This window comes from Dendropsophus ebraccatus, chromosome 11 (genome assembly GCF_027789765.1).
Source record: "Dendropsophus ebraccatus isolate aDenEbr1 chromosome 11, aDenEbr1.pat, whole genome shotgun sequence".
Taxonomy (NCBI): Eukaryota; Metazoa; Chordata; class Amphibia; order Anura; family Hylidae; genus Dendropsophus; species Dendropsophus ebraccatus.
In genome coordinates, this window is record NC_091464.1 from 78,840,465 (window position 1) to 78,865,485 (window position 25,021).

Below are 25,021 nucleotides of genomic sequence, written 5' to 3' on the forward strand. Positions count from 1 at the left end.
TAGGCAACACATTCACAAAATTTTCTTTATAAAGCTTCATCAGAAGTTATAGATTTTCTAAATACAAACTTCACTAAACAAGTAATTTCTGGCCACAGTTTCTGGTAAACAGTGTTAATAAACAAGGTCCAACCTTCTTGTATAATGGTAATGTCCTAGTCATTTCTCTTATCCCAAAACTAAGAATTACACAAAATTTGTTACGAAAATAGAGTTTATTATAAACACACCCCTAATGTTTTCAACGTCTTAAAGGTGCTTGCTCCATTAAAACAAAAAAACTTTTAAAGATATTTAAAAAGCTACAGCAAAAACATATGAGGCTTGATTTTTTTTTTAATAACATGTTGGAGCTTTTCGTAACCATTTAAGTAGAAGGAAAGCCAATTAGTTTACAATCCTCAAGAACCTATAACAGGATGGCATACGGCAGAAGCAAATATTTTACAGCATTTTGTACAACTCTGAAGCTCTACACAACATGAGTTAAATCCCACCCAACCCTAGTTAAGTCCAAGCGTGCAGCTTCTTATGTAGATCCAGCTTCCTTTTTTGCTGGGTCAGAAGATGGTGACATTTTAGAGGTCTTCTCCTCAGTAGGTTTTTGCTCTTTAGGTTCAGATTTCTCTTTTTCTGGATTTTCGGGTTTACCACTAACGGGCTCATGGTTCTCATTCATACCTGGCTTTCGACTGTCAGGGAAATCAAGAAGAACTCTTCTAGGCTCTCTTTCTCGCCCTATTGGCCACCTATTTCTCTCCTCACTGTCCCTATGCCTATCACGGTCAGGACTTCCTCTGCCCCAGCTTCTTCTACCACGCCCTGGTCGCTCGTGATCCCGATCATCAAATCGACTACCAAAATGTTCTCGCTCATCTTCATTACGGTTCCCAAAAGACCTCCTACCAAACCTTTCTCTTTCAGGAGGAATAAATCCTTGGCGATCATTTCTATCAGGATGGAAACCTTGCCTTTCTGGATTAAAGCCCTGTCTGTCAGGATGAAAACCTGGCCTCTCGGGGCGGATACCTTGCCTAACAGGGTTAAAACCTGGTCTTTCTGGCTTGAATCCTTGCTCCTCTTCCATTTCAGAATTAAATTCTTCACCCTCATCTATCTCTTGATTAAACATGGGCCCCTCCTCCATTTCAGGATTAAATACATCATCTGTCTCCGAATTAAATCGAGCTCTTTCATTTCTATCAGGATTAAATCCATGCCTATCACCCCTATCAGGATTAAACCCAAGTCTCTCAGGATTAAATCCTCGCCTATCACCCCTAAATGGTCTTCCTTCTTCTGGCATCCCATGTCCTCCCTGCCTTCCAAAGTGGCCCTGAGGTGGATAAGGACCTCTCATCCCATGTGGTGGTGGCATTCCATAACCACCTGGCCCAGGAGGAGGACCTCTGTGTGCCAAATGTGGCAGCATTGGTCTATGTGGCATTCCAGGAAACCTTTGCATGTGAGGTGTGGGTACTCCAGGAGGTCTTTGCAGTGGTATAAGTCCTGGTCTTGCTCCCAGAAGACCAGTTGATGGACTCTGCAATCCAATTACAGGACCTTGCGGTGTTCCCGCTGATGGTCCCTGGGGTGGTCCAGGGTTCTGAGGAGAGTGGGACTGCATTGGAGGTCCTTGGGATGATCCCTGTGATGAACCTGAAGAACTTTGTGGAGGGCCTTGAGGTGGACCTTGAGATGCGTTTGGAGGCCCATGGGGTGGGCCAGGAGGTCCCTGGTTTGAGCCTAGTGGAGCACCTGTCTGGAGTCCTTGGGGAGGTCCTCCCTGCGAAGCACCTGCAATGGAAATAAAAAATGATTGTAAGATTCCACATATACAAAAATGCACTACCTAGAAAATTAAGATTTTTGACACAAAATGTCAAACAGCAAAAATCTACGTTAGAAAATTCTCTCTAAACCAGACACCTCAGCAAATTCATCTCTGCAGCCTATGGGCCCTTTAGATTCATTCATGCTTTATGTCCACTGTTTGCACATGGGTCATCGTACTATAATGCAGACATATATGAAGGATTACCAGTTGAATGGACAGGCATTCCTAATGTTTGTTTAATGTAAAATCCAGACGCTTAATAGCACTGTCAACAGCAGGGTGGGCAGAGCTATATCCAAACATGTAGTGATTTTAGGAAAAAGCACTGACCTGTACACCAATTCTAGACAGGAGCTATTATGCAAACAGTTTTGAGTATATGAGTAGAGATGAGCACAACTTGAGCATGCTCTGTTCGATCGTTCAACATTTGAATAGCCACGGCTTAAGAAGCTGGATGCTGCGTTAAGGCTGCCTGGAAAATATGCACACACACATAAGCCCAGGTTGTATCTATGTTTCCCAGACTCCTTGGTGCTGCATGCATTTTCAGCCACCGGTAATCAAATGCTGAATGACTGAACAGAGCATGCTTTATATGTGCTCATCTCTAATTATGAGGCTTTTATAGCAGTTCTTTTTCTTAAAGATCAAATATATTCATTGCATTTTATCGATGGTACAGCAGAAGCCTGATAACAATTGCTGCCATACTCAAGTATTTCTGAAGTGACCCGAACAGTTCAGCCTCACAGTATGAAACAATGTATACACATTTACAATATTAGGGTATGTTGCATTGTAAGGCAGCTTTGGTCTGCTTCACTGCAGCATATATATTATATGTTGGACAGAGTCTCCAACAAATAAAATGTGGACCTGGGATGAATGACGTAGACCAAAAGTAGATACAAAAAAAAAAACAAAAACACAATCTGTCTACTTGCCTCTATGGCGGGAAAGAGTATACCATTTTGCTGATTTTTCTATGTACATATATGCTGTGTACGCCACTTTACTGATGTGCAGTCTATTGGAGAAATCACCGGCACTACTTCTAATCACTTGGACCTTGGATAGGTAATCCGGACTAGCATAAAACAACTTGCGTCGGGGTGCACTTCATATAACAGGTATAGCAAAAGCAACAATGTAGTAAAGAGAGCTGAAAGCACTCACCGCTCAGATGCAAGATTTCTTTATTTAATTGTAGGTAAAAACATGGAGGTATGTCCTGCGGGACGGCAGATGCCACACTCCTACACAAACAACATACCCATGACGGCCATTTCCCGCGCATGCGCGCATGAGGAAGCGCGCATGCACGCGAAATGGCCGTCATAAGTATGTTGTTTGTGTAGGAGTGTGGCATCTGCCGTCCCGCAGGACATACCTCCATGTTTTTACCTACAATTAAATAAAGAAATCTTGCATCTGAGCGGTGAGTGCTTTCAGCTCTCTTTACTACTTTACTGATGTGGACGTACCCTAACATTGCAAATATACTTTTGGTGAAGGTAAAATACACTATGGGGGAGATTTATCAAACATTGTGTAAAGTGAAACTGGCTCAGTTGCCCCTAGCAACCAATCAGATTCCACCTTTCATTCCTCACAGACTCTTTGGAAAATGAAAGGTGGAATCTGATTAGTTGCTAGGGGCAACTGAGCCAGTTTCACTTTACACCATGTTTGATAAATCTCCCCCTATATGTCCTACTGCTTAACTAGACAACAAACAAGCCCAATATTCCCTACATGGGATAAGTAGCCATAAGGGTCCAGCAGGGTCCTACTACTTAAACACGTATATTCAGCCTGGCATGTATATTTTTTCAGTAAAAATAACACATTAGTTCTTTGAATTGGGTTTCAACTTTGGACAACCACTTTAAGATGGTTCAACACAAGATACTCATTTCTTAAGTTTGGATGTTGTTAAATAAAAATTTTTTTACTATCTTTCTGGTGTCTTGCTTTTCTGTTTTTATGCAAATGTTGTGCTGTGCTATGTTGTCTTCATTTGCACACCCTTCTGTATGGTGTACATCCTGTAAGATTTCCTGTTCATGTGTACACTCTAGTCAGGAATTCAGCCAAATCTATAATCCTCCCAATGCACCTTCTTCTAACTCCTCACAAATGAGGGGAAAGGATTGTTGCAGGAGTAGCTAAATCCCGGCTAGAGTGTAGAGCATAAGGTGTAACCAGTTTCGGAGCTACCGGCATCATAATGATTTCCGGTCCGTAGCACAATGTCCGTATTTACAGACTATGTAACGTGTGAATGCCCCTAAGGTTAATCAATGAAGGAAGGCAGAGTATATTCTCTGTATCTTAAGGGGATTTCTGGATATATATATACACCTATCCTTAGAATAAACAATAAATATCAGATGGGTGGGGGGTTTTAACTCCTAGATGAGTTGTGATATAGGTAGTCACAACCAAAATGTATGGAGCTGTGCCTAGTAGACGTAAGGAGGCTGCAGTATTTGTGTGAGCTAATCGGCGCAGGTGCCAGGAGTGGGACCCCACTGATCGGATATTGACAGCCTATCCTAAGACATTGTTTAATTCAGGCTTCAATTCTAAGCTTTTTTGTTTGTGTCACTACATGTGATTAGCCAATGAAGCACAATTGGCTGATCATTCCTTCTTTACTGTGAAGACTGGCACAGAGCCTGCAGAGTCGGCTCCTAATTATAGGGAGAGATTAATTTACAGCTATGTTATACTGCTGGAGGCCTAGATACAAGAGAGTGACACTACCCCCCCCCCATTCTCTGTATGAATCTCCTATTACTCTCAGTTTCTGAGATTGTCTTCGTAGAGACTTTATTTGCCTATTGAGGCTTTCCTGGCCATTATTTACAATTAACGGTTTCTTTAATAAAAGAACACACCCTACACGGACAATACAAGGAGAAAGTAATATTAATGTTCACATTAAAAAGGTCACCCTGGTTATTTAACAGCACCACTCTTGTCCTCAGTTTGTGCGTAGTATTGCAGCTCAGTTCAAGTGAAGTAGGTATGTAATATCACACAACCTAAAGGGTTTGGCATTGTTTTGGGAAAAAAAGCAGTTTTTCTTAATACTGGTAATGTTAAAAAATGCTTCAATCATTCTAGGACTGCACTGTATACTTGTACTTGGAGTATATATTTTATTCATCAGCCTAGGGCAGCCTGATCCATGTGACATAGCGTGACTAGACAGCCTCTTTCACTGGAAACGTCCCTATGAATTCCGTACTACATACCCGTAATCAGTACGGCTGGCTTTGATTACTGGGGGAGACAGACAGATGAATGACAGAAGTAAACTCTAGGAAAAACTGTATACTCTGTAATGTCTAGTGCATCCCTAGAGCTGGTGATAAACACTTCAGGGTTACCTAAATCTATGTGCTAGGCTCCTTAGGGCATGCACTAATACAGTAATGTCTCATATTGACTTGGATTTTTTTTTTTTTTTTTTTAAAGGCACAAATGTCAAATTCATGTCCCTCCGGCTGTTGTAAAACTATAATTCCCATCATGCCTGGACAGCCAAAGCTAAGCTTTGTAGTTGTGGTAGAATTGTAGTGGTGCAACAACTGGAGGGCCAAAGGTTGCCCATCCCTTGGTTAAGGAAAAGGGGCTAGTAAAATTGTGATAACACTCTACATTCACTACAGTTATTTAGCACAACATAGCAAAATTACACCAACTGGAGCTCAGATGACTGCATTAAGGCTATTACCACTATTTAATTTTTCTTTTTGCATATTCAATATTGTCCACAGTGAGGCGTAATAGCGCTAGGGTCCAAGGAATAAAAGACCCCACCCCCTTGACACTATCCACAGCCCAAATAGAGTAATTTTTTGAATGAAAATTAAAAATGGGACACAGGCAACACTGGTATGTTCTGAATGCTTATTTAACATCTACCCAGTAATAGCGGCACCAGCTCAAAATGCAATTGGGGGCTGACAGATTGGGCAGTTTTTTCCCCTAAACACAGACAAAGGTATGCTGTGGATGCTTATACTGATATCTATACAGTGCTGCTGACTAGAGATGAGCGAACCGAGTTCAGGTTCGAGTCAATCCGAACCCGAACTTTCGGCTTTTGATTAGCTGGGGCTGCTGAACTTGGATAAAGTTTTAAGGTTGTCTGGAAAACAAGGATACAGCCAATGACTATATCCATGGTTTCCACATAGCCTTAGGGCTTTATTCAAGTTCAGCAGCCATCGCTAATCAAATGCCTCTCGTTCGGGTTTGGATGGACTCGAACCCGGTTTGTTCATCTCTACTGCTGATCTTTCTCTCTAGCATACATAAAAAATTAATCGGTCAATCATGGCGCAGTTGGTTGGCTGACCCAACATTTGTTTTAAAAATACATATATATTTAATTGAGATCTTGGGGGCATTCTCTGCTCCTTCAGTAGTGTCCCACCAGTCTTCTGCATATGCATAAAGTAGTGATGTCTTCTTCATCTGGCCCAAGATCCCATATGTGGTTACTGCAGAAGCATGGGAAATTGGGTTGAGGGAGGATGTCACTACTTCAGGCATACATGCATATAGCAGCTGGTGGATAGACAACAGGCCAGTGCACTAACCGGCTGGGGAAGGAAATGGGCAATGGATCAGAAAGAAATTGTATCTTTAGATTCTGCATCAGAATGCCTACAGGTGCGTAGCACCAGGTAAACGTTCATTACTGATTAATGGCTTATGTGGTCCTCCCAGTTATCAAATCTTTATTCCAGACATAAAAATGATCTTTTGTGGGCAGCACTTCACATGTAAACAGGGACCATGCTGCCAACAAACCATGCATGTTGAGGGGTTTGACTGATCGCAAGAACGATTGGCCAGTTATCTGGAAAGGTTTCAATGAACAATGAATAAAGAAAGAAAAAAAAAAAAAAACACAATTGTTCTACATACTATATTGTCAATGAGTGTAAATAACCCTCCGCTAATGTGTGAGGACAGCTTTGCAGGGTTTCTGTAAATTTATGAAGGTAAAAATGGTACAATAAATCAACTAGAGATGAGCGGACCTCAAGCACACTAGGGTTCGTCTGAGCATCTGGCATTTGATTCCTGCTGCCTGGGCCCGTAGTGCTGCATCCAACTTCTCCAGGCACCAGGAGTCAAATGCTGAATGCTTGGGTGAACCATAGCATGCTCAAGGTTTCTTCATCTCTACTATCTACCAAGGGTGGTTAAACAGGGTGTGTCATGAGGCAAAGAAGGTAAAAGTTAAATGTTTACCACATAGATATATGTAAAGGTGATCAAATTTGCTGTTTTTAGTAAAGTAACATTATTTTACTGTTTTTCTCTCCCATGGCTTTATTCACTTCCTGTTTTCCCCTCTGAACTGTGACTGTGCCATGCAACAGTGCAGACACTTTCCACAATCCCTCTTGGTTGTACATGAAGTAAACATAAACTGCCAAAACAGGACAGATCAAGCGACTTCAACTTAAAGGAGAAGTCTGGCAATTTTCTTTAAAGTGTTATATTGCCCCCCAAAAGTTATACAAATCCCCAATATACACTTATTATGGGAAATGCATATAAAGTGTTTTTTTTTCCCTGCACTTACTACTGCATCAAGGGTTCACTTCCTGGATAACATGGTGATGTCACTTCCTGGATAACATGGTGATGTCACTTCCTGGATAAAATGGTGATGTCACTTCCTGGATAACATGGTGATGAGAAGATGATGGCAGAGGGATGCTCAGTGTCCCTCAAGTGCCGTGTCCCTCTGCCGCCATCCTCTCCAGCAGCCACAGCCCGCACAGCTCTGGGAGTCAAGTCGTGACATCGCCATGTTATCCAGGAAGTGACATCACTGTTATCCAGGAAGTGACATCACCATGTTATCCAGGAAGTGACATCACCATGTTATCCAGGAAGTGACATCACCATGTTATCCAGGAAGTGACATCACCATGTTATCCAGGAAGTGACATCACCATGTTATCCAGGAAGTGACATCACCATGTTATTCAGGAAGTGACATCACTATGTTATCCAGAAAGTGAAGCCTTGATGCAGTAGTAAGTGCAGAGAAAAAAGCACTTTATAAGCATTTCCTGTAATAAGTGTATATTGGTGATTAGTATAACTTTGGGGGAGCAATACAACACTTTAATAAATTTTTTTGCCAGACTTCTCCTTTAACTGCGCATGAGTGACCCTACATAGTGGATGCCTGGTGGGCTGTAACAAAGGGCAACAGGTTTTTAAAACAAAGCAGCACATAGGGGAATAATGGGTCTATATTTCTCAAATGATACAATTTAAGAAATGCTTGAACATAATGGGGGAGATTTATAAAAGGGTGTATAATTTAGACTGGTGCAAACTGGCTCAAGCAACCAATCACAGCTCCTCCTTCATTTTACCAGAGATGAAAGCTGAGCTGTGATTGGTTGCTGTGGGCAGTTTGCGCCAGTCTAAATTTTACACCCTTTGATAAATCTCCCCCAATATGTTTAAATTCACAAAACACATCAGTACAGACCTAGTTTTTTTGGGATACCACCCCTTTACGTTCATTAATAAAATGATTACTTCCTCTCACTGCCCTTAGCACCATTCTATGGGCCGGCTGATTCCGCTATCCGCCGAAAGAATTAACGTGTCAATTCTTTTGGCGGAATGCGCAATCCGCCTGTGCATAGAATGGTGTCTATGGCACGGGCGGAGAGGCGCGCGGCTGTGAGCGCGTACAGGCTACGGAATTTGGTGGAATTTATCCGCGAGAATTCCGTAGTCTGAACCCGCCCTAGCAGTGTAAGGCTATGATGGGAGAGATGCAACAGTTGGAGAGCACCGCTCTATAGCTAAAAGCTTCCATTTTGTGTAGTGCATGTAATACATTGTTCTAATTGTATACATTTCATAGGTTATAGGTTTATATACCAGTATATCCTTTGCGTAGCTCCTGACACTGGTATTGACAATAGAAAAATATCACCCTTTTCATCTAGTTTCATGTTCTTTACAAGTTCTTGGTTTACCTGTTACGGCAGGAGTTACTGACTACAGCAGACAATCCTTGGGGTATATTCAAGTGGCAGATTTGTGGCACAAACCTTTGCGACTGACAATCAGCATCAGTCATCTGAATGGGGTTCTTATGTGAGCACAGGACATCATACTTTATCGCTCAGCCGAGCTTCTCCTGGGACATCCAGCCGAGGGTGATCAGCGTCAGCTGACGCTGCTGGTCTGCGACGCTTTGAGAACTAAATCTCTTTCTCAAGAGCTTGTCAAAGAGATTTAGTTCTTGAAACGTCGCAGACCAGCAGCATCGGCTGACGCTGATCAACTTCGGCTGGATGTCCCAGGAGAAGCTCGGCTGAGCGATAAAGAGAGACTGTGCCGCCTTAACACTGAAACGTATTGTCTGAACAATGCACTTTAGTGAAAACTAAAAAACTAAAACTAAAAGAGTTGTTTGCAATATCCGTGCTTGGAAAGTAAAGCAGCTATTTATGCAATTTCTGGTATCGTTTGATTCATTGGACTTCTCCTTCTCCCAGTCCCGCGCCGCAGCAGCTTTGGAGTGACCTTTGTAAACTGACAGACCGCTCAGCCAATCACTGGCCGCGGCGGTTCCGGCCAGTGATTGGCTGAGCGGTCTGTCAGCTTAGACAGGCCGTGCCGAAGCTGATGCTGCGGCACGGGACCGGGAGAAGGAGAAGACCTGCAGCCTGGTAAGGTAAAGTATGATATTTTCAAATCGTTGGTCGCCCGCCGCTATTCCACGTAGCGATGCGCAAGTGACAATTTTAGGTTTGAACCTAAATGAACGATCAGCCAATAACACGATCGGCTGATCGTTCTCTCTATTCCACGGAGCGATAATCAGCCGAATCTGGCCGATTATCGCTCCATGGAATAGGCCCCTTAGAGAAATGTGCATAAGTGCATAAGTGTTAGATCATCTTGGGGTGTGAGCCTTCCAGCAATACAAGCATAGCCTTATCCAGCCGATGCAAATAGTCACATAATGGTGCTATATTACTGCATATTGGTAAAGGAGTAAAAAAAAAAACAATTTTTGCCACAATTTTATCATGTGTAAACACAGCCGTACCAGGCTTAAAGGGGATATTTCCATCTGGACAAGTTGTGCCGTATCCACAGGATAGAACATAAAACTAACCCTGCAATCTTGAGAATGAGGATGCTGAAAACCAAGTGGTGGGCTGCGTGTGTGCATCACCAACCACCAATTCATGCTCTATGTGTGGCGACACACATTCAAAGCCCCGTCCAGCATGGATTTTGGGGTCCATGTTTATTTAAAATTGCAAATGTGGTAACAGCCTAAACTGTTATATCTAATTGTAGCTTTCTGTCTTTTGTAGGACTTTGTGTTAGCAGTATTTACTTAACTCAAAACAGTACATCTAATATAAAAGATTTACACTAAGATGACTTTCAGAGAATTACTGGAATGGGTAGACACTTGTCCAAGGTGTGAATACACAGTAAGGCCCCCTTCACACTTCAGGAAAATCTGTCTGTTTTTCTTATCAGGAATTCCTGTCAGGATTTCCTGACCCATAGGGTTGCATTGAACACTGACAGCCTTCAGGATTTTTCTTGAAGGGTCTCCGTTCAGGAAAATGGGTCAGGAAACTCTAGAAACAGTCCTATTTTCATCAGGATTTCCTGAACGGGTGCCCCCATAGACGCTGACGCTTTCCTGATGCGCATCAGGAAATCTGGATGCTTTCCTAATGCTCTTCAGGAAATCCTAAAGATACTACTGATGGTTTTCTAAACATAAAAACTGATCACTGTCAGGAAATCCTGATGCATTCCTGATGGTTTCCTGAAGCCTGTTCAGGCCTCCTGATCAGGATTTCCTGACAGGAAAAACTGACGCTGACGTGTGAATGGGGCCTAAATCAAACTTGCATGTAGTGTTTTTCCTGATGTAAAGATCAGCACAAAAAAATCCCACAACAAACCCATGGCCTCTAGTACCTCAGTTAAGTAATTACCTGTTCGGTCATTGGATATGGAACCATCCATTACACAGTGTTGCTTAATAAATAGTTGAATGTACACATGAAATGTTAAGTGAAGTGTTGTGCAGCCTAAATTTCTTAGATTTTACTTGTTCTCGGGAGTTTAAAACAGTGTGGTTTTGTTTTAGATTTCTTGCAGAAAAACATCCAAACACCTTAAAATCACACACACCTTACCAACAACCGTAAGATGCTCTGCTAAGACAGAACTTCAACTTCTTACCACTGTCATGTCCAAAAGGAGAGGTTGCATGGGGCATGTGCCAGAGGATCCAAGGGAAAAAGTGATAGTCCTTCCAAGTGTTAATTCTCCATGTCATGTTAATAGGACATAGAGTGAGTGAGGTCATGCTATGTAGATGCAAATAAACACCAATACACACTTGTCAAATGTAGAGAATGCCCCAGAGGATACAGGTATACAACAGTCTATGAGCTGAAACCCCAGTGGTAAGTAAAAATGTGGTCCCCAAAATATAAGCTTTACCCCGATCTCTTTCCTTTTTGTTCTGTATTTTGCAGCCACATGTCCTGTAGCTGATTTTTTATAGTGATAACTATAGCAAAACAATATCACAGCATTCAAAGACCTGTAAGATCAATCCAGTAGAGACATAAGCTGATTGTAATATGAAAGTGACTGCAATGGCCAATGCTGGCTAGAAGACAAAAGATAACAGTAGTGTCCTCGGCCCTGTTGGCCTTGATTGATAAGTAACAAAACACAGATGTCAATCAAGGCTGGTGTGGTGGGAAAAGCCACTAGGCACCATCCCGGATTAATGGTTTATTACAGAGATGACCGATTCCTAATTAAAATCACTGAAATTCGTAATATTCCTCTTTGTGTCAAATGTTCCTAGTTGAGTACAATCTGCAATATGCAAACTTTTAATACTACAGTAGTCCTTCAACTTACAATGGCCTCAGGTTACAGTATTTTCAACATACAATTGTCCTTTCTGGACCATCATAACTTGAGATCAGACTCAACATACAATACTGTATGTGGCACATGTGAATAAAAAGATGATTGACCAATAAAAGTGGCCATTTTACAGTGTTCATAAAGTGCATGTAGTGATTGACTAATATTTCATCCCTATTCATTTTTGTAAAGTTTTTTTTTTCTTTAGGTTGAAAAACAAAACCTATATAAAATTGGCTGTCGTTGCAACCCAGAGAATGAAGATATTGTCAGTTTAACCTTAAAGGAGTACTCCAGCGGGGGGCTATTTTGGGATCTGGCCGGGGAGAAGATGGCTGAAGGAAAAGACGACCACTCACCACCCTGGATCCAGCGGCAGGTCCCGTATCGCGGCGCTCCGGTCCCCGGCCGCTTCCTGGTGTCTAATGCAGGCTCGAGATGTGACGTCTCAAGTCCCCTCAGACAGTCAGTGACAGAGGCGGGAGCCGTTTCAAGTCCCCTCAGATCCCGCCTCTGTCACTGACTGGCTGAGCGGACTTGAGAAGTCATGTCTCGAGCCCGTGTCAGACATCAAGAAGTGGCCGGGTACCGGAGCGCCGCGATGCGGGACCCGCCGCTGGATCCGGGGAGGTGAGTGGATGTCTTTTCTCTCAGCCATCTTCTCCCCGGCCGAATCCCAAAATAGCCCCCCCCCCGCTGGAGTACCCCTTTAAATTGCATTACATAAAAATGAAAGCCCCCTAAACAACCAAAAATGTATTTTTGCCTCAAAGAATTTTAGAATGCAAGGAGTGAAAAACTAAAATTTTGGGGCTTCAGAACCAATTACTAGTTTTTCAAAGCGTTTTGGTCTCAAGATACAATTGTCATCCTAGAACCAACTAATATTGTAACTTGAGGGGCTACGGTAAAATAAAGGCTTCTAAACTTACATTAGACTGTACTCGAGAATGCAACTACATCAAATGACCAGCCACCATTTCACCAGTAGAATAATGAAAAGCTAGTTGTCAGGTGTACTTATAAAAAAAAATAGATATAAATATATATATTTATAAGAACAAGTTTGGTAAAGACCTAACAGCTTACTTTCATAAACAGACCACCAAAACTTATCCCAACAAAATGATCCTAGTAATGCTACCTATTTATTCTGGGTAGTAAGGGAAATAAACGTCTAAATTCACACCAACATAACAGCCAAAGTAAAATATACTGGATATGTGAGTGCACAATGCATTGAATATAAAAATGCAGCCCCTGTAAAGGATTTTTCCATTATGGACACTAGTCGCCTATCTTCAGGAATGGTAGGAATTGCCAGTTGCAAATCATCTTTATTCGGCTTATAGAGTTGAATGGAGTGGCAGTGCAGGTGTGTGACCACTAATCTATTAAAAACCCCTGTTCTCATGACCGATGGGGTCCCAGTAGTCAGACTCTCACTAAGGGAGAGCCATACACAAGGTGATATCCAAATAAAACAAATAAGTAAAGCCAAAACTTAAGTCCTACCCCATTAATGAAAGTTTATATAATATATATGTATATATATATATATATATATATATATATATATATATAATGTATACACACACTATTGAGAGGAGAGCAAGAGGAGACTAAGATAATCTCAAACATAAAATAGAACAGCTTTTTTGATGTACACTTCAGGTAAAGTCACACAGGACAGCTAGCCTCTAAGGTAAAATATTTACATTCTGCAAGATTTTCTTTGTGGGAAATGGCCCTTTGTGCAAATTTCTAAAACTGCAAAATATAGATTTTTGTTGTGGAGTTTCACAGCAGATTCCCCCACCCCCTTTTTTAGTAAGCAGCGGGGGGCGGGGGGTGAAATCCCATTATACATTATTTTACATGTTGTAGTCTTGAAGTGACTCCCAGAAGAGCTTACCTTCTTTTCCCTTTGTTCAGGCCTCCTCTTTTAATCCTTGCTCCGTTAGGGCAGAGATACGACGTGTAACTCTGGATAACTTGCGAGCTCTCTTTGCACAAGTACTTTTCTGGCCATTGTTTCATTTTAGGTGTTTTAAGAAACTCAGGTCGTGTCAATGTCTCCACCATAGGACCTGTTAAGATTGGACTGCCACATACCAGCTGTAGCCCATCACTAAGCACCTGCCAGACAGATCTTTACTGCAAATTGATAGACTATGGGTCCATTTACATAGAAAGATTATCTCACATATTATATGAGAAAGATTTGAAGCCAAAGCCAGAAACGGACTATAAACAGATCAGGTCATAAAGGAAAGCCCCTTCTCAAATCCATTCCTGGCTTTGGCTTTAAATCTTTGGCAGATAATCAGTCAGAATCTTTCTGTGTAAATGGACCCTTCGTCTATAGCCGTACCTTGCACTAGTCAGGGATTTTTGTGATTGTACAGTATACAGATAGATATATCTATATGTGCTGTGACCACAAACCGTAAGTTTGAGTTGGCATGTTTTATCTCATCTTTTCTTGTTGATAACTGGACAAAATTTTTCCAGAATGCTGCTTTAACCCCTGACATGCCAAGGGTTTTGTAAAATGACAGGAACACCTTAACCCCTTCCCTCCTTAGCCATTTTCTGTTTATGCACTTTTGTTGTCCTCGTGTTTGAAAGACCCTACCTACAGACCCACACGAGCCCTTATTTTCTGCGACACCAATGGCAGATAAATTTTTTTAATTTAAATTTTTCCATAAAACATACAGCAAAACTGGGAAAAATTATTTGCACATTGAAATTGGAAAAAAAAAAAAAAAAGTTTTTTTTTTTTTTTACATTGACCCTGTAGTAAAAGTAACATGTTATCTATGTTTCTCAAGTCAGTAGGATTACAATGATATGTAACTTGTATAACTTTTATTTGATTCCTTTAACCCTTAGACGAAACTGGGCGTACTTGTACGTCCTGGGTCGCCTAGGGGACTTTAAAGTGGGGCCGTGCCGCGGTCTCGGGTGCCGCTTGTAGCCTGGGACCACGGCTATTAGCGGGCACGGTCCAATCGCCGTGCCCGCTAATTAAGTATTCAGATGCAGCTGTCATAGTTCACAGCTGCATCTGACTACTACTTGCAGCCTGTTACCTGGTGTCTACTTGGGGGATTGCCCCCTCGCGACGTCGCCGTGGAGGAGCGATCCCCATGTCAGTCACTGGCCGGGGTCTGCGCCGTAATGCCGCTGATCCCGGCTCGGCACTCGATTGCTTTCTGCTGCAGCAGCCGAAAACAATAGAGTGCCTATCTCATGGATCTATGCTGTATAACTATACTGCATATATCTCAATGAGAGATCAGTGTACTTATACTAGAAATATGTTTTATAATTACTCTATTCCCATCCTTCTAATGCTTTTATGTTTTGGTCTATGGGGCTGTGTGAGGAGTAATTTTTTGTGCCATGATCTATACTTTGCGTATGACTTTTTGATTTATTACAAATTTTCTGAAATTGATGCGATTTTGCACTTTAGCGGGTTTTTGCGCTTACACTATTTACCATATCAGGAATGCAATAATTTAGCTTGGGCGATTAAGTACACGGCGATAGCAAATATGTTTTCTCTCTCTTTAAGGGGGGGAGCTGATTTAAACTTGTGGCCCCAGGTGATGGCTTTTTTAATCCATCTAAATGCTGCTGTTTAAATGGCTAATTAGCCAGTGTGGCAATTGGCCTAAGCTGCCTAATTGCTGCGGTCCCTGGCTGCTGACAGCCGTCCGTAAAACACGGACCATGTGTATAAGGCCTCAGAGTGTGACAATCAAAGGCACCATTTCTCCTATGCACAAAAGTGTGACCTGATCCAAATGAAGGTGCCCAGTTGAAAGACTGTGCAGGGAATGGGGGGGATATCATTTTAAACATCAATTTGTCCTAAGCTTATTACAAGCTGCTTAAAAACACCCTTTTACCATCTTCAAAGAAAGTTTCACTTGACAGTAGTTCTATGCTATTCATCACATTATGATTGGATGTTGACTATTAGGCTATATTCACACAATGTAAAGATAAGCACACAGTCTGGACTAAAGACATCAGGGGTATTCCATCTTATCTTGCTGAAACATGGCTTACTGGCTCCCTCCAACCTATATACAGATAACAGAGATAGCTGGAGTTTATGCAAAATGCAGTGACTGCAATCAGAGTTGTGTAAACTTAAAGGGGTTATCCAGTGCTACAAAAACATGGCCACTTCTTTAAGAGACAACATGACTAGTCTCCAGTTCAGGTGCGGTTTGCAATTAGGCTCCATTCACTTCAATGGAGACAAGAGTGGGGCTGTCTCTGAAAGAAAGTGGCCATGTTTTTGTAGCGCTGGATAACCCCTTTAAGATAGGAACAGGAACGAATGTTTTGGCAAAATTGGAATAATTTTATAATATGCAAAACCAACACAACATTGTAAAATTCCCTTTTTTCTAACAGACCTTTTTCAGTGAAATAAAATCCACAATTCACCTTTATATAACACACACTTATTTTTGTTCTTCTCAAAACCACCTGAACATGTCCACTAAAACATTTAGCTCTCCTACACACTACAAATCCAATCTAACCACTTGATTTCATACTTGTACACATGTTGTATGGTTAAAAATAAGATATAGGTCCATCAAGTTCATTCAAGGGTAGGCGGGCAGGGGAGGGGCATGTATAAAGCTTCATTCCCATGTTCTGTGCAAAATTCATATTATATATATATATATATATATATATATATATATATATATATATATATATATATATACACACACACACATACACACACTGTATAAAGAAGCGAAGTCTAGTTATGATGGCGGGAGCTCCTAAACTTCGTGCTACTGTATTGTGTGTGTGTATGTGTGTGATATACACACACACACACAATACAGTAGCACGAAGTTTAGGAGCTCCCGCCATCATAATTAGACTTCGCTTCTTTGGACGGGCCATTCCTTAGCCCTCACAGTTTTTACCAGCCCCATTCCACCTTATTTTATTGTTCTGCCCAGACTACCTCCTTTAACAAGTTGCTCTATGCATGTTCCCCTTCCTACACTACAATCTGATCTACCATCTCAAATCAACCTTATGAAAGCCAACTGGCTACCTACAGGTTACTATGCCCACTGTCAGTCAATGTCACTTGTCAAACTTGAAAGGGAACCTACTAAGCAGGTTAGATGAATCAAAGCTGCTTATATGTCCCTTTTGTGCATGGAATGCTGAGGTTGAAGGCTAGTTTCTTACCTCCATCCTCTGCGTCGTTTCCCATAGGTATGTAGTTACATCCTTAGTATAATCAGGCAGTTTGGATCACTGGAGGCAGGATTATAAGGCCCCTTATTAAGAGGGACAGGCCAGATCGGTGTTTTGGGGGTGGTAGTCTAAGGATATAACTACAAACTATATCAGTAGGTTAGATTTGTCTAACCTGCTGATAGTTTCCCTTTAGAAGTAAAGTGTATATGTATATGCAAATGTAAACTTCATAAATCTGTGTTTCCCACATTTAATGTTAACATGAAGTGTGGATTGTGACCATCACTCATAGTTAAGAATGTCACTCCCAGGGCTCTAGGAAAGGTAGCTGCACTCCATAATCCATAATACTAACAAGTGTGCACCTCCAAAATGGCTGCCCCAATATAAAAAAAAAAAAAAAATTAAACTAAAAAGTGAATAGCTACAACTGATGGTGCGTTTACACAGAGATTTATCTGACAGAATTATTAAGCCAAAGCCAGGAATGGATTAGAAAAGAGGAGAAATCTCAGTCTTTCCGCTATGGCTTGTTCTCTGTTTATAGTCTGTTCTTGACTTTGGCTTAAAAAAATCTGTCAGATAAATCTCTGTGTAAACGCACCCTTTAGGGCCCCATTACACAGAACGATAAACGGCCATATCCGTCCGATTATCATTCCGTGTAATAAACACAACGATCATCGGCTGATCATTGATATAGCGGTGTAATAGCGGTGCGCGGCCAGCGATATGTAAAGTGCATACATTACCTATCCATGGTCCAGGGCTCCTCTTGCGCTTCTCCCCGGGTCCCACACGCTGCAGCTTCAGAGCGGCCTGACTCTGCTGACAGGCCACTCAGCCAATCACTGGCCAGGACCGCCGTGGCAAGTGATTGGCTGAGCGGCCTGTCGGCTAAGACGGGCCGATCTGAAGCTGCAGCGTGCAGGACTCGAGGAGAAGTGGACCGCAATAGGAGCCCTGGTCCATGGATAGGTAATGTATGCAGTTTAAGTGAGGGCTGCAAGGACATCAGTAACAATGTGTATGCAGCCCTTGTTAAACGATTATCGGGCCGTGTAATGGGCCCAGTAAACGATCGTCGATCTAGCAGATCGGCACTCGTTTACAGTTATTATCGGCCCCCATCGGCCCGTGGAATAGGACCCTTAGGGCAATCGCCACTTACGGACTCACAACTACAACTTAACATGTTACATTTCAATTAACCTTTCCAAACATTCTATTCTCATGCACTATACTCATGCATTAGCTCAGTGAATGATCACTATCACTTTGAAAACCTTGAGACATAGTGACATATCAGAACTTTCCAGGTGCAAAGAACCCTACTGATTGCTTAAAAATACAGATGAGCCCTGTGCCTGTTAGAGCAGAGCCAAGTGATGCCAGGCAAAAACCATAGCATGACCAGGATACAGAGCTATAGAAAGCATATAACCGCTCTTTGAATCCATCTCTGAGCACAGCCAAGCAATGCCAGGCAGCAATAAACACAGCTCAGCTGTGGGCCCCTGCTCATTCGTTTAAGCAACTGGTGGGGAGAGGGGTCTCAGCACCCAGGCCAAGGATGCACAACCTGGGGCCCTCTGGTAATAGAAAACTACAATTTTCAACATGCCTTGGGACTCTTTGGCTATCTGGGCATGATGGCAATTGTAGTTTTGTAACTGAAGGGCCACAGACTGTGCTCCCCTTACCCAGACCCTCACCAATCAAAGCCTCTGACATGTCACAAATTCATCCAAGTGACAGGCACCCTTTAGATAATTCTACTCATCAATAATATGTATATCTATTCCAAGGCTAAGATTGGACTATGAATAGAGATGAGCGAACCGGCATTTGGCACTTTCGGCATTTGATTAGTGGCATTTTGGAACCGGCATTTGGAACGTTCGGTATTTGATTAGCTGGGGCTGCTGAACTTGGATAAAGCTCTAAGGTTGTCTGGAAAACATGGATACAGCCAATGACTATATCCATGTTTTCCACATAGCCTTAGGGCTTTATCTAACTTCAGCAGCCACCGCTAATCAAATGCCGAAAGTTCGGGTTCGGATGGACTCGAGCATGCTCCAGGTTCGCTCATCTCTAACTATGAACTAATTGCAATCACAGTATTTGTTAGGTGGCAATATACCAATAAAGTCTATCAAGAACAGCGATTGTAACTAAAGAACGTTGGGCTCTATGGATGGAAAATTACCAAAATAAAAGTAACATTTATACATTCTATATCTAAATCAGGATACAGGCAAAAAGGTATTCTGACATACACAATGGCAGGTCCCTCAACAAGCAGACCAAACATAGCAAGTACAGATGAGCAAGTTTATAGTAGCAAAGCTGTTAAGTTATCTCTGCAATCCGCTCATCAGCAGTCTGGCTTTTAACTATACCCAGGGTGCAGGGAAATGTTTCCCAGGACTGGATCCAGCTTTTCCCAGCACCTGGGGAGGAGCGGCACAGAGTCAGAAGGCAGCAGGCTGATAAGTGCTTTGCTTCATCTGTAAATTCGCTCAACTCTAATACTAAGTATGGGACTACAATTGGTCTATTAAAGTCAAAACATATGGTTATATTTTCAGAGGACTCAAATGCATTGCAAACTATACTTTTAAACAGTCATGTTCAGGAAACAGGCCATACAGTCTGCGGTGGACTACATATTGTCCATCAGAAGGAAACATTGGGGGAAAAAAAAAATCCAGGAACATAAAGCATCTACACTAAAGGCCCTATTCCACTGAACTTTTTGAACGATTATCGTTCATAAAATCGTTCAAACGACCGCTCGTTAACGATATTCGTTCTGTGGAATAGCTGTAAAACGAGCGAACGACAACAGCGAAATCGTCGTTGAGTCGTTCACTATTTTTTTTCAACAGTCTTTCAACAATAATTCGCTAATCTTTTCGTTGAATAAAAAATCTTTCAGTAGTTCTTGAAATGTCTACCTACATTTCCCCACGTTTTAAACGACCATGTAACGATGTAACGACCGCAAAAAAATTGTTACACTACAGATATCGTTCACGTTCCCACTCGTATTGTGTGTTATCGTTCGCTTAAAAAAAAATCGTTAAGTGCTAGTTAACGAGCGGTCGTTGAAGAGAGTATGAACGATAATCGTTCCGTGAAATAGGGCTATTATCCCATCCCCCCCCCCAGGGGTCCACTCGGACGGTCAGTGACTGCAGGGGTGTCCCTCCCCCTGACTGGCTGAGCATGGGTCATGACATTGTAGGATCAGGAGCAAATTACTGTCGGGGTCCAAGAGTGGTGATGCTGTGGGGGCATGGGTACGGGTTAGTATAGATTACATTAACAAGACTTCTCCTTTAATGCAATAATGGAGGTATGCCAGACTACCCTTTCACTGGTATCCCAATGATTCAGATACACAAAACATGGCAAACCTTCTGTAGAGACTGATGTAATGCAACAATTTCAAGGAAATATATGTTTACCATATGCTTTCTCCCCAGCTACTTTACAAACAAACCTCTACACACAATTAGATAAAAATATAAAAGTATTGAGTATAGGATTCATACCTGTTCTTTTTGCTGCTCCATCTATCACTAGATATAAGATCCATCACACAGGGGTAAATGCATAGCAACAGTGTGAAGCAGGATTTAGTGATGTTCTCCTGTTTCCATCACTCATACAGGCAGCAGGTCAAACTCATTTGCTTTTCAGAGACTCCCAGAGGGATACAAACACCTATCACACTTCATGCTTAAATAGATTTGTTAGTTATAATAAAAATTCATATTTTCCTAAGTAAAGAGTAATGGAAGCAGAAGGACAACTGCGCTGCCCTTCTTAGAGCAAAACACAGGTATGGTGAAGTCTCCAAGGATCCATACCAGATCTACAATCCGGTAGAGGCGGCTATGACAAAAAACGGTTTCAGTGAAAGGGCTTTAACGTAAGAGAAGCTGTGTTTATGACCAGTGTCAGTGACTATTTGATTATGAAAAGGAAAAAAAAAAAAAAAGTTACCCATTCCTATTGACCACATTGATGTTCCACTTCATCTTCTGCATGTTTTGATTATTCTGGTTCCAATTTTACTTGACAGACTGTGCCAAAGGGTGACATGGTTTACTTTCATGTACTAAGTATGACTGCAGATTATTGGTCAGTGTGTGTGTAGATTCCTTTCCCATTTCACTGTAAGAGCGCAATGTGAAGACTAAATAGGGCAGAGGTTGAACGCACATTCCGGCTACCACAGCTGAGTGCCATCTTTCCTTAGTCCCACAGACTTTGAATGGAGCATCAATATCTATTGTCTCTCTCGTGATGAGGAGCAGATATATGGCAGCCACTTATCTCAGCTACCCCTACAGAAAGTTTCATCAATCCCATAGAGGTCTATGGACATTAAAGGGGTTGGCCACTTTATGGTAAAATAGTTCAGTGTTCTTTAATAGTAAGTGTACTCACAGCAGCTCCCTGTGTACCTCAGAACTAAAATCAGACTCCCCTCCTCCACGCTGTGCTGTCTTGCTCTGTGGTGGTTCAATAAGATGACCAGCATGGATGTGGTCACATGCTTCTCCATGTCTGCCATCTTATGGACAGACTCACCACGGAGCAGGGCAGCCCAGCCTGGAAGAGGGGAGTCTGATTTTAGCTGTATGAGGAACAGAGGGAGCTGCTGTCAGTAAGTGCAGTTACTAACACTGTACGCTGCATAATTTTACTATAAAGTTGCGGACCCCTCAAACACATACATAAACTCGGAAAGAAACTTCTGATATGTCAGAAGTTCGGAATATTAAGTGTCTGGGTGCTGAGACCTCCACCATACTACATGAAAGGCAGCGCTTGGCTGTCATTACTGCATCTGTGCGCTGCTCGTTGGCTTTCCTCAATAAAACTAAACCGACGAAGAGGGTACAGCTGAACGCTGCTGCCCCTTTTATTTTAGGGACTGGTGGGGGAGGGTGTCTCCACACTATGCCCTCCACTAATTTAAAGCATTGACATATCAGAAGTTTGTTTTAAGTATTAAAGCTTAAGTATGCTTTTTGGAATACAGAACATAGTTTATTCATGTCTATCACCACAAGTTGAATAAAATATTAATTTTATCAAAAGAGAAGAAATAATGTGATGGTAAAACAGCATCACTATAGGAAAGATTATCCTTCCATAGTAATGCTGTTTTGCGTACCTGTGCCTACAATCCACATTACACTATTTCTTCTGCTCAATCTCCATTATCAATACAAATATTTTATAAATGCGACCATAACATTGCATATTATCTTAATTACAAATAAAGATTTAAACATTGAATGCAAGATTGCCAAGTTCCTTTGAACAGACCTCTGTATAACACTATTAGGCAGCATTCTTCTGCACCACCAATAAAGACCACACAAAGCTCATGTAATGTGTTTAAGTGACTTGTTAAATATCCTGTCCACAGGAGGGGAATTGTTTTTCCTGCAACTCTTTCATTCCATTGATCAGCCTTTGGGATGTATTACTACTACTTACCGGGGGTGGTGTTCCCCAAGTGTGGTAAGCAGAAAGCATCACTTGACCCCATACTCCCTTTTTGTGCATCCAACAGCGTGTTTCAATTAATCACTTGCTCTGTTTCTCCATGTAAACTTGAAAATCCACTGACCGATAGTAAAAGTAACCAATGTCCTACTATGGCTATGCTTGACACAACTACTGCTGGTCACCTTCTGATTAGTATTTTGCCATGATCCGTAGGCATTGTGTGCTTACATTATTCAACCAGCAACCTCTTCCACGTAGTGTAAACTGTGGGAAAAGTGTGTTCAAACACCAAAATCACCAGAACCTCATTTACTTGGAAGTCTGACTCCATCTGTAAGCTGCTAGTGAAGGAATAGGTGCAAAATTTTGTCCATTATCACTTTTAAAGTGTTTGTGTGCTTACTTCCTTGGAAAAAAAAAAAAAGATTATGACAACACAAACTCGCGACTAAGCCAGAATTAGCGGGAAAAAAAAACCCTACTAAAAATGGATTTCTTGTAGAGATGAGCCGAACCCAAAACTGAATCTGATGGCTTGGCCGTTGATTACTTTAGTCAGAAAGTTCAGAAGCTGTATCCATTATTTCAAGGCACCCAGAGCACTTTCAAAGCTGCATTAAAGGGAATCCGTCAGCTCCTGGGCATTACCTAAGGTGCTTATAGTGTGCTATAGCTGGCAGTCCTCCAGTGAGCATGGTGCCTTTTTGGTAATTTTCCGTGCAGCGGATTATGTACAATCTTATGTCACAGAGCAGTTGTTCATGCCACACTTGACATGCATCCTCCTCCCTCTTCATGAATAATCATAGCTGCTCAGCCTCCTGCTCGATCAGTCCCCTGTAGGCAGGTTGAGTTTGAAAAAAAAAAAAACACTTCGGTATAATTAAATCTCTTCTCCCTAATGTGTTGGAGCTGTGGTCTAGGGGTAACTCACCTGTCTAGAGACTTGCCAGCAGTTCATTCTCTGGTTCAAATCCCCTGATGGAAATTAAATAGGTCTTTTTTTTCCTCATTATTGTATAATTTTTAAGGCTATGTTCACACACAGTATTTTTGCTCAGTATTTTGCAACCACAACCAGGAGTGGATTGAGAACACAGAAAGGCTATGTTCACACACTGTTAAATAACGGCCATCCGCTCAATTTCAATGGCAAATATTGAACGTTGTTTTAAAATAACAGTATTTGCTATTAAAATGACAGCCATCCACTTAAATTTCAACAGTGTGTGAACATAGCCTTTCTGTGTTTTCAATCCACTTCTGGTTTTGGTTGCAAAAATACTGAGTGTGAACATAACCTTAAAAATGATACTATAATGAGAAAAAAAAAAACCCAGACATTATTTAATTTCCATCAGGGGATTTGAACCAGAAAATGAACTGCTGGCTGGTCTCTAGACAGGTGAGTTCTGATCTGCAATCTGACAGCTGAGCGAGCCGGAGGCCGGGCAGCATTGATTATTCATGAAGAGGGAGGAGGATGCATGTCAAGTGTGACACGAACAAGTGCTCTGTGACATAAGATTGTACATAATCCGCTGCACGGAAAATTACCAAAAAGGCACCATGTTCACTAGAGGGCTGCCAGCTACAGCACACTGTTAGCACCTTAGGTAGGGCCCAGGAGCGACAGATTCCCTTTAAGGCTAAGGGTCCATTAACATGTCTGCAGCATACGGTCCATGCATGGAACCTCGGCGCTATGATTTAAACAGTTTCAGAGCTCACGGCCTCATAATGAATGCCAGAATTTCCAACGTCCGGCCCAGTCTGCGCATGCACTGTATATTGCGGACAAGTGATCGCCCCCGAAAGCAATCAACGGTAGAGCCGCCAAGTTCGGTTTGAGTTAAGTTTGCTCATTTCCAATTTCAAGTAGCCACAATGCTTCAACTAGATGTTCCTAAAATCTGCCCTCAATTGTGAGCAGACTAGACACATCTATTTAAATAGCCCCATTCACACCTGTATATGTGTTACAGGGCCGTGATCTCTGCCAGATAAAAACTTCTCAGCTCCATCTATGAGTTTGTGCATTGCAGACAAATGCTGATACACATCCGTAGTGCTTTCCGTAGATTACAGACAGCGCTACGAATGTGTGAATGTAGTCTAAGACACTCTGCTAAGATGGAACTTTCTTCTACTCGGACACCAAAGGTACAAAGCAGAACAAGATGCAAAGTTTTAGGTTGCTTGTATTTTACAGGTGCCATAAGAGGCGTACAGTTTCTGAAAACTGATGTAATGAGAATATAAAATCATAAAAGGTGATGTATTAAAACTTTTTTTTTTACCCCTAGGGGCAACATTTAAAACGCTACATGTAGATCTTCCATGGTCTAAAGGGATTTAACCCACTGCATTCACATCATACAACAGAGACTC

The 25,021-nt window shown here is 41.8% G+C and overlaps 1 protein-coding gene across 2 annotated transcripts in view; it reads right to left on the reverse strand.

Moving 5' to 3' along the window:
* Window positions 1-316: 316 nt before the first annotated feature.
* SCAF4 (SR-related CTD associated factor 4) overlaps window positions 317-25,021 on the reverse strand; it is a 71,389-nt gene continuing 46,684 nt past the window's right edge. For both annotated transcript variants that reach the window (XM_069946011.1, XM_069946010.1), the window contains one exon: window positions 317-1,797. In XM_069946011.1, the coding sequence (XP_069802112.1) occupies window positions 530-1,797 (1,268 nt within the window). In that variant the 3' untranslated portion in view covers window positions 317-529. The remainder of the gene's footprint in view (window positions 1,798-25,021) is intronic.